This window comes from Oratosquilla oratoria, chromosome 3 (assembly GCF_046742065.1).
Source record: "Oratosquilla oratoria isolate Oo_2021 chromosome 3, ASM4674206v1, whole genome shotgun sequence".
Lineage (NCBI taxonomy): Eukaryota > Metazoa > Arthropoda > Malacostraca > Stomatopoda > Squillidae > Oratosquilla > Oratosquilla oratoria.
The window spans coordinates 11,186,440-11,196,933 of NC_134779.1; the positions used below are offsets into that span (position 1 = coordinate 11,186,440).

Consider the following 10,494-nt stretch of genomic DNA (forward strand, 5'->3'; position numbering starts at 1 on the left):
CAGTAATCACATAAAACACGTGAATAAAGATGTATGCTTGTAACCACGAGGAAAATAAAGATCGGATCTTTATTTTCCTCGTGGTTACAAGCATATATATATATATATATATTTATATATATATATATATATATGTATATATATATACATATATGTATATATATATATACATATATATATACATATATGTATATATATGTATATATATATATATAATGTGTATATGTATATATATATATATATATATGCATATGCATATATACATGACATACATGCGTACCTAAAATTCGTCTTTTTTCCAAGCGCAGAGTGAAGAAACGCGGGAAGTGGGGGATGGGGGGGTGAGGGTGGAGGGGGAATTCCATAGCAACACATTCATCCTGTGAACGTGAAGACGAAATGAAGAGGAGGCTAAAAGGAACAAAATTGAGATAAGAAACAAGCAAAGCCAGAGAAACCAGACGAGACAGGGTCAGAGGACAGAGACAAAGATAGACAATTAGAGTGCCATCACTCAGCACTACCAGGAAAACAACGACGCGCCTCCTTGCAGAGACTGGCACCACTTACAAGTAATGTAGTGCTTGTCAGTTTTCTGGGTCGCAAAAGATTCCTCCACGTTGTAAATGTAAGACCTAAAGACACAAGCCATCCAACAGCTTCCTGGGAGACATCAATCAATCTCTGCATTACGCCACGTCACAATGCCTCTTGATGGAAGATCAGTGATGGAGCAGGACAGACACTTGCAAGATGCAAAGACTAATGGCCACACATGAGTATACTGATGTCACAGCAGATTAACCTTCTAGGGTATTTTCCCCTGTTTCAAATAATATAAAATCTAATAATTTTCCATTGTTTCAACAATGTTCTCTTGTAAAATCAAGAATAGTCAATATTTCGCTTCGTTTGTTTCAACCAAATAAAACTTCCTGGCGGGTGGCAGAATATTCTCTGATTATTCAATCTTTATAAAAACCGTTCACTTTACAAAATCTAAATAACAAGCTAGGTCAGTTTCCTTCGGAAAGGAAACTACAAATAATGGCGCCGCTAGGAGGAGACCTGACTTGACGTCATAACGTCGGTCTCGTTTCCGAGTTAAACAGACTTGCTCCTCATGTCGACGTTGACTCTTTGCTGGAGTCCAGGTCGACATGCACGCGCCACTACTTTAAAGCCGTACTCGCTATTCGACGAGATTGATCACAGGAACACAACAACGCCGTTCTTACTGCACGGGAAAACGACAGGTAGCATCAAATTCCCACGGCATGTTTGACTCGATGACACAATACCAGTTAAGGTTTAACAATACCGGTAAATCATGTCTTGCTGCAGTTTCCCTTCAAAGTCAGCAGTGTGCTTATTATCTTCTTTACCTTAGTCATGGACAATACAGAAAAAAAAGACATTCTCCACAGAAATACTATCACTTATACGTCGATGACCTAGCTCTAGTCTGTTGCGAAAATGTTAATACGTGATATCCAGCAATGGTGGTGGGTTCTTCGGTTGGCAAGGGTGCTAGATTGTCTTGGGGTATCGATCTAGTTACAGACACCTCCAAACGAGCACTTTTCTTTATTCTTTTGCTCGGCCCATTCCTTTGTGATACTTTTTTCATTCACCCGCTTGATCAACGGGAACAGACCACTCTACTCCAGCCGTCGAGCCGGTCTCCTCCAAAGAGAGAGGGATGGAGGCGTGAAATTATGATGCATTGAGTGCATCGGTATCTCTCGTACCCTTCCTGCGGGATTTTTTTTTTTTTTTTTTCGGGGATGGCAGTACCCGTCCGGACCTCAACCTTGCAGGTGGTCCGGAACAGTTCATACACGATGAACGCAGGAGAGAGAAAGACGGTGTCTTCTCCGCGGTGGTAGTGGTAGGATGCCACTCTTGCAGTGGCGATGCTCGCAGGAGGAAGCTGAGGTCACCTCAGGTACGAGGCGAGAAGCGGTTGGGGGCCCTTAATCAAGAGTTGATGCCCTTCCTAACCACTGCGCCGTGGCCAGGAGTCGAACACACGCGGTTTCTAGACACGCGCTACTACTACAATATGACAGGCCCCACTATCCGCATCTTGTGCTCAAACGACGAGTTTCTTTCTTATACAAACCAACACGTCAACTGCTTGACTGGCCGAATTAAAAAGTACAACAACCAGCAAAAAGAGCCGAGCAGGTGTGTGTGTGAGTTACAACAGGCATCTCGCAGCAGTTACAGGGAAGCAGGTGCCTACTACTCTCCATCTCGCATGGATGGGTAGCAGACACTCTGACCCGTGCAACCGCAGTTCGAAACTTGTGCGCTTCATCTCACTCGACACGACACACAATTGGTGCTTACCCGATGCAGCACTGCACAACACGATACGATCACGGCGCACAGCAGAGGTGCAGCTAACTGGGAACACTACACAGGGGGCCCGCCATGGCTCAGTAATAGCGTGGATGTCTGTTAACCGCGTGGGGATCTCGGGCGTCTGTTCGAATCCTGGCCACGGCGCAGAAGTTAGGAAGGGCTCCCACTCTGAAAGGGCCCTCAACCACTGCTCACCTTGGACCCTTCCGAGGTGACCTCAGCTTCCTCAGGGTATCGTCACTGCAGTAACATTCCGTTGACATCTCCTGCGATGTCTGAACTGCAAGGTGTGGTGGAGTTTGGCAGAAAAATGAAAGAGCGCTACACGAATGCTGAGAATTCATGAAAGATTAGGGAATGGGGTGAAAAACGTTAAGAACCACCGCGTTAACCGGTCCTCCACTTCCAGCTGATGGGTGAAGTGGCGCAGCAGGAACTGAGTATCCGGTCCCTTCGACAGTCGCTCCACGACAAGGAGGCACCGCACAAAGTGTCCCAGACGCGTCACTGGACGCGTTCCTTCAGGCCCGGCTACGACAGGTGCCTCGACCCGCCTCATTACAGGTAAGGAGTTTGGGTGTCGGTCTTGGATTGCTTGTTTTACAATCTAAGTGTGTATGTGTTGTGAAATGCAGGTATTTGGGTGTTGTAGATGTTTGAGTACTATGCTGTTTTTTCAGCTGGTTGTGCTTATGTTTCGTGGTGGGATTGACATCTCTTTCACAGAACTGTGTTGTCTATCACTTACATGTTCTGCTCTATGGAAAGGATTTTAGCTTCTAAGTGTACATGTTCTATTAGAGTGATGTTTTGTGCATCTAGTTGTTATCTAGCTGTTATTCTCAATGTTTAACAGGCAAAGAAAATATGCAAATAAAGTAACTGAATGACAACCATTACAACATATTCCATAGGTGCCCATCCAAGTTAATCCTAAAACTTAGGATTCCACTACATTTTATTGTACGATATTATATTGTACGATATTGTATGATAATTGGATATGAACAACATGAGGGAGGCATATCTTAACTCCTTGAACATCACGTCCCGACCACGAACACGTGTGAAAGCGTCCATAGATACCCATGGCTATTTGAGAGCACGACATCATGTCGTGGACGACGTATGACGAAGAGTCGATGCGTGTGAAACGAGCTTTATACATTTACATACACTACATCAGTGACGTGTCAAGTGGAGGCTTGCTTTCGACCGCTCTTATTCTCTCCACGACGGGGACCTGAGTTCGAGACTCGTAACAGCCACTACCTGTTTCTGTTTGCCATGGAAGTCCGAGTAACACATAGGGAAAAGGTGATGACGATCCCAGCTAAACGCTTCCTGGTGTAACCTTCCTATTTGTCCTTTCAGGTTAATGGAAGAACTCGATGAGATTCCGCGAAGTATTGAGGAACTTCGGGAAAGACTTCGAGCGAGCGAGAACACCCTCGAGGATCTTCATCGACGGCACGAGGACATGACCAAGGCTATCCTCAACCACGACCACACGCTCTCACTCGAACAGAGGTGCGTCACGGTCAGGAGCCACGGCACCACGATGGCGAAGCTCCAGGGGCTCGAAGCCTGGTGAACAGGGACTCGACAACTAGTGTGACCAGATTTAGCAAAAAAAAATATGCTGAATTTAACATATTTCACCTGAGGAACAATTTTTTTTTTTCAATCTAGCATAATTTCAGCTGTAGTATAGCATATTCCTGCATGAGACATCTGGTCTAAGTCATCTTGTAGGAATCGATCCCATAATGAGTCACTTTTTTCGAGTTTCTAAGGTGTACATATGAAAGGGCGAAAAGGCCATTATCACCATTGTCATATAATACAAATATATACACATATCTACTTTCATTCTCCTGCTGGAGTTACAAAGGATTACAAAGGCGGAGCATGCCGACAGGAGACCTTTTGGTCCATATCTAGGTCGGATGTGAAGAAAAAAAAATCATAATAATAATAAAATAATAAATAAAAACTATAATAATGTAAATAACAAATAAAATACATAAATAAATGCATAGGTATAGTTAAATAATAAACAAACAGGTAAATAGTAAATAATAATAAATTGACATATAAATAATAAATGAAAATCAAACAGACAAATGATAACAAAACAAAAACAAATAATATAAAATAAATTATAATCATTACAGCATCTTGCTTAGGTGTTTATCTAAATGGTTCTTAAAGTTTCGAACTGAACTACATTGCACTACCTGTGCAGGAAGTTTATTCCATTCATTAATTACACGGTTGGCAAAGTTGTTTCTACCTACTTCCAAATTGAATCTATTTCCGGACAGTTTGAGACCATTGTTTCTTGTCTGATTCTCATTCAATGTGAAAATTTTGTCACTTTTGATGTTGTCAATTCCCTTTAGAATTTTAAAGACCTGTATCAAGTCACCTCTGAGTCTACGCTTTTTTAGGGAAAACAAATTCATATGTTTTAGTCGATTTTCGTATGATTTATTTTTGATATTTGGAATCAGTTTTGTGGCTCGCCGTTGTACTTTTTCCAGTCTGTCAATGTCTTTAATGAGATTCGGTGGCCATATGGAAACAGCATATTCCAAATGTGGACGAACTAACGATTTATATAGCTTGTTAATGAGTGATGGACTTTTGAAATCAAAAGATCGCGCAATCAGTCCTACAATCTTATTTGCTTTCTCAGAGGCTGAAATACACTGCTTGGATGATTTGAGGTCGTTACTGATAATTACGCCGAGATCTTTTTCACTATCCACTTTTGTTAACGAATTTCCAAATAACTTGTAATCGTACTTACTGTTATTTTTACTTATGTGCATTACCTTGCATTTACTTGTGTTAAATTTTATTAGCCACTTTTCAGACCATTGCTGTAATTTATGTAAATATTCTTGAATATCTAATTGGTTTAAGTGATCATTTGCCATTCCGCACAGTTTTGTATCATCAGCAAATTTGGAAACAGTAGATTTTAGTCCATGGTCTATATCATTTATATATACTATGAAGAGAAATGGCCCAAGAACGGAACCCTGAGGAACTCCACTTGTAACATTTTTCCATCTAGAAGTTTTTCCATTTAAAACAACTCTCTATTTTCGAACATTCAACCAATTACTAGTCCAACCTAATAGGCTACCACTTATTCCGTGCGAAGCTAATTTAGTAAGTAGTCTTTCGTGTGGGACGGTATCAAAAGCTTTTGCAAAGTCTAGATATATTAAATCTATATTGTTTCTTTTGTCATAATTCGAGATAACTGTGTTGTAGAATTCTACTCATATATTATGTATCTGTTTATCTACATGTATGTATAATGTTTGTCTAAAAGAGGATAGAGTGCCGGAGGAGTGCCTGTATAGTTCCACTTTACAAGGGAAAAGGTAACAAGTATCAGTGTAGCAGTTTCAGAAGGATTAGTTTGTTGAGTGTAGTTGGAAAAACTTATGGGAGGGTTTTGATTGAGAGAATTAGGAGAGGAATAGAGGGAGTAACTGGTGAGGAATAGTGTGGGTTTAGAAAAGGTAGAGGCTGTGTGGGTCAGATTTTTGTGGTAAGGCAGATATGTGAGAAAGCTTTAGGAAAAGATAAGGATGTTTTTTGGGCCTTTATGGATTTGGAAAATGCTTATGACAGGGTAGACAGGCAGGCACTCTAGGAGGTATTGTAGATATATGGGATAGGAGGAAAGCTGTTAAGAGCAGTCAAGAATTTCTACGAGAATTAGTATTAGAGAGAGGGAGTGGTTCGAGGTAAAATCGGGACTTCGCCAGGGATGTGTCATGTCGCAATGACTGTTCAATGTATACATGGATGGGGTGGTGCGAGAGACAAATGCAACGAGATTGGAGATGGTTAAAGAAATTTGAGAAAAATGGGACATAAACCAGTTGTTGTTTGCTGACAACAATGCGTTTGTAGCAGGACCAGAGGGATTAAGGATATTAGTGACGAAGTTTGGAAAGGTGTGCGAAAGAAGGAAGTCGAAGATAAATATGGGTAGATTTAAGGTGATGAGATGTACAAGGGGAGAAGATGGCAGCAAATTGGAAGTGAGTATTAAATGAGACTGGAAGAAGTGGATTGCTTTAGATACTTGGGTGCGAATGTGGTGGGAAAGGGAGTAGAGATGGACGTAGAATGTAGACAAAGAGAACCAGGTAAATATCTTGGTGGCTTAAAAAGTGTAATGAGAAAAAGACATTTGGGAATGGATGCTAAGAGGAGATTGTATGAAAGGTTGATTGTGCCGACAGCACTGTGTGAAGCAGAAACATGGAACATAAGAGAGTAAGAGAGAAAAAGTAAAAAAAAAAAAAAAATAGGTGAAATATATAAAAAGTATGGTAGGGGTTACTAGGCTGGATAGAGTGACAAACGAAGATGTGAGGAGGAGAGCCGGGGATGGAAAAAGTGTTGGTAGATGGGGTTGTTGAAAGAATATTGTTATGGATTGGGCACATGGAAATAATGAGTGAAGAAAAATTTGTAAAAGAAGTGTGGAAGGCAGAGGTAGATGAAGTGAACATGAGAGGGAAACCAAGGATGAGATGGATGGATGTGGCGATGGGAAAGATGTCTGTTAAGGAGGGCAGAAAGAAGGCAGAAGATAGGAGTGGAGAATTGTTGTGTAATGCATGTAATGCATGGGAGTGGGTGGGGAATGAGGGTTAGGAGTAAATGTGAATATTTTGACACAGCCCGAAGAGATTTCTCCTTGTCTTCTCTTTTTCCGTATAACAGGACGGAGAAGGGGGGGTCTCCGATTAAATAAAGCGGCCTTGCTGTGGATGAGCTGTGTCTTACTGCACTACTTCTGACCCAGGACAGTAGACGAGATGCAGGGCTGACCTGTCATCCAGGAGGAGCCAAGAAAAGAGGAAGAAAAGGGCGGTGAATGGGATGGAGTACGAGTATGTAGGGATGAAATTAATAGGAGTGGATATATCCCTTTGATTTTGGCTGCCTCCCTTGCAAGGAGGAAAAAGCCCTTGATATATGTATGTATGTATGTATGTATGTATGTATGTATGTATGTATGTATGTATGTATGCATGTATGTATGCATGTATGTATGTATGTATGCATGCTTTTATGCATGTACATATGTATGAATGTATGTATGCATGTATGTTTGTATGTATGTATGTATATATGTATGTGTATTTAACTAATTGCAAGATACAGGAAAGGAGTTATACCCGTGAAATCCCGCCTCTTATCATCCAGTTATCATACCTGATATTAAATTCCCTATCACATTGGCTATTTTTCCTCGACAGTTGGAGTAGATTTGCAGCCCACAGCCTTCGGGAAAGAACCTGATATGCTGGAGAAAAATAATTTCCCTCCAGCATATCAAATGACTTTCGATGTAAATGGTTGAGTAAACAAACTAATTTGCCATAGTGATTTTACTGCGGAAAAAGGGCTGGAGATGGGCGGTAACGCCGATTAATTGGGGGCTGGAGGAAAAATTGCCCGGTGTGATATCGACTTTAAGCAATATTGGCGTCTGAATTATTTCAGAAGGTAGTGCATCTGTTCGTAAACTTGTATTTCTTGTCGTCCTTTACATACTGTTTGACTAGCGACGATAGAATCGTTCTAGATAAACCAAGAGTTAACATCATATACCCGGTACATAAACACGTACATACACGCGCGCATATACACACACGCACGCACACACACACACACACACACACACACACACACACACAATTTTAGAAGATGAAATAACCCATGCTGGATAAATACATGACTTCCAATCTAAATATTATAATTGAAAATTAAGAAAATAAACCAAGTTGGAACTGTACTACATGAATTTGAGGCCAGGCAGGATAAATTGGAGAGTAGGAGACGGTAACCCGCGAGCGTTGCTCTTTTCCTGCACACTTATCTATTTATTTAATTTATTACTGTTGCTTGGCAACATTGAAAATAAACTGAGATTCCGGTTCACAGTTTTATTGAACAGAGAGAATGTACACCACTAAGTACACCACTATTCACTTCCACTCAATCTCAAAGCTCGCTCACGAATGATTAATGCGCGTCACCCTGGAACTGATTGCGTCTCCGAGTTTCCTTTTAATCAATTTGTTTTCCATTTATTCACTTGTACGCAGAAAATAACAGACACTCAAATAATACAACAATTAATTTAATAATATAACAATAATCATTCAACTTTTTCATTACAATAATAGAAATGATAATTTAATTACGTAAATAGAAATGACAATTATGCTTTCTTCCCGAAACTTCCAGAACTCGTTACACGTACGAACACACACACACATCCAATTACGCATCACTTGCATTTCCTACATGTATACAAAATACTAATAGAAATTATAATAACTAGCATACACTACAAATGCTCGGCCAGCTATCTTGTCGCTGACCCCAGCGATGTACAATTTGAATTAGAGATCAAAGGTATATACATGAGGTAGGTGCAATAGCATTAACATGCATACATAAAGAACTGTATATATAAGAATATATTATAATTTTAAAAGTTTGGAAAGATGGAAGTGGAGAACACTTTGGCAGCTAGACTGTTATAAGGTTCAAGAAGAAGTATGACGGCTGCGAAGATTATATGGGTGGGAGACAGGGGACGGTGAATGGGGAAGGGAAGGAGGAAGTGTGCCTGTGGGAGTCGGAGGGTCAGTGTCGTAGTCTACACCTCGGGAGAATAGCTTAAGGGTGTCCAGTTGCATAATGGTTTCTGTATCTGAATGTAAATGTTTCAATTTGACTTTGTTTGTATGTTCAAAGGCGAAGACACAGAAGGGACCAAGGAATTTTGGTGAAAGCTTGGAAGATGGAGAATAGTTCTGGGCATACACGATGTCACCTATTGTAATGTTAGACTCTCTCGCATTTTTATTGTGAAAACGGGCCATCTCATCTTTGGCAAGAGAAAGAGACTGAGTAATTCTCTCGAAGAGAGTGCTGAAATTTGCGAGTGAAACTTTTACAAAATCATCAAGGTTGTAAATGGGACCTATATCTGAAGCAAGAAGGTCATATGGAAGTCGCTTGTCTGAAGCAAAGATGACAAAGTGAGGCGACTCCGATATGGACCTATTGATGGCACTGTTTAGGCAAGACTGAATCATAGGGACATGGTGATCCCAGGAGAGATGAAGGTCGGAAGCGAGGTGTCGGAGAACATTGAGAATCTTTCTGTTTTGGCGTTCGACAAGGCCATTTGAACTGGGGTGGTATGCAACGATATTACATTTTGTTATCTGAAAGGATTTGCAAATATTTGAAAGAATCTCATTGTTGAATTCCGTTCCATTGTCAGAGAGAAGAAATTTGGTAGTGAAGGGGCAAATAATTTTGTCAATGAAGGTCTTTGCAATTGTTGTAGCAGTCTTGTCCGGAACAGGTTCAAGGATACAGAATCAGGAAAAATGGTCCATACACATAAACAGGTACTGATTTCCACTAGAAGTGAGTGGTAACTTGAGAAGGTCAATCGCAACCATGTCAAAGGGTTTGCTAGGGATTGGATAAGTCAAAATGGGAACCTTACTGTAAATATGACCTTTATGGGTAGCACAAGAATGACAGGCGTCGATGTAGGCATGGATATCTTTTCTCATAGTAAGCCAAAAGTACTGAAGTCTGGCCTGTGTTCAGTATTTGTCTTTACCTGGACGTGCAGCAAGTGGAGAATCGTGTAAAAGGAACAGAACATCAGGTACTAAGTCAGAAGGAGCTACGAGTTGTTGTACAAGTCTGGTTCATGCTTGTTGGAAAGTGTGGTTTCGTGGTAAAGAACGTCATCGACGAGTCTGAAATGTTCCAAGGAGGTAGAGAAGTCTGTAAGGTCTGATGTATCTCCTGACCCGAGAGATGATATCACACGTTTCCACATTGGGTCGGATCTTTGAGCTGCATGAATACGCGCATGAGTAAGAGTGACTGGCTGAGGGAGGGAATTGATAGCAGCAACATTCCAAGAAAGTGCGTCTGCAACATTGTTTGCTTTACCGTGCACATAAGAGAAGGTGGGATTGAATTCCTGAATGGTCAAGAACCAGCGAGCAAGTTTCCCGGACAGGTTCTTGCCTTTAAAAA

The 10,494-nt window shown here is 40.9% G+C and overlaps 1 protein-coding gene across 1 annotated transcript in view; it reads left to right on the forward strand.

Moving 5' to 3' along the window:
* The window catches only part of LOC143041574 (tektin-4-like), a 61,468-nt gene extending 57,504 nt beyond the window's left edge, over positions 1-3,964 (forward strand). The window contains exons 11-12 of the mRNA XM_076213588.1: positions 2,780-2,934; positions 3,745-3,964. Coding sequence (XP_076069703.1) covers positions 2,780-2,934; positions 3,745-3,964 — 375 coding nt within the window. The remainder of the gene's footprint in view (positions 1-2,779; positions 2,935-3,744) is intronic.
* Positions 3,965-10,494: the final 6,530 nt, after the last annotated feature.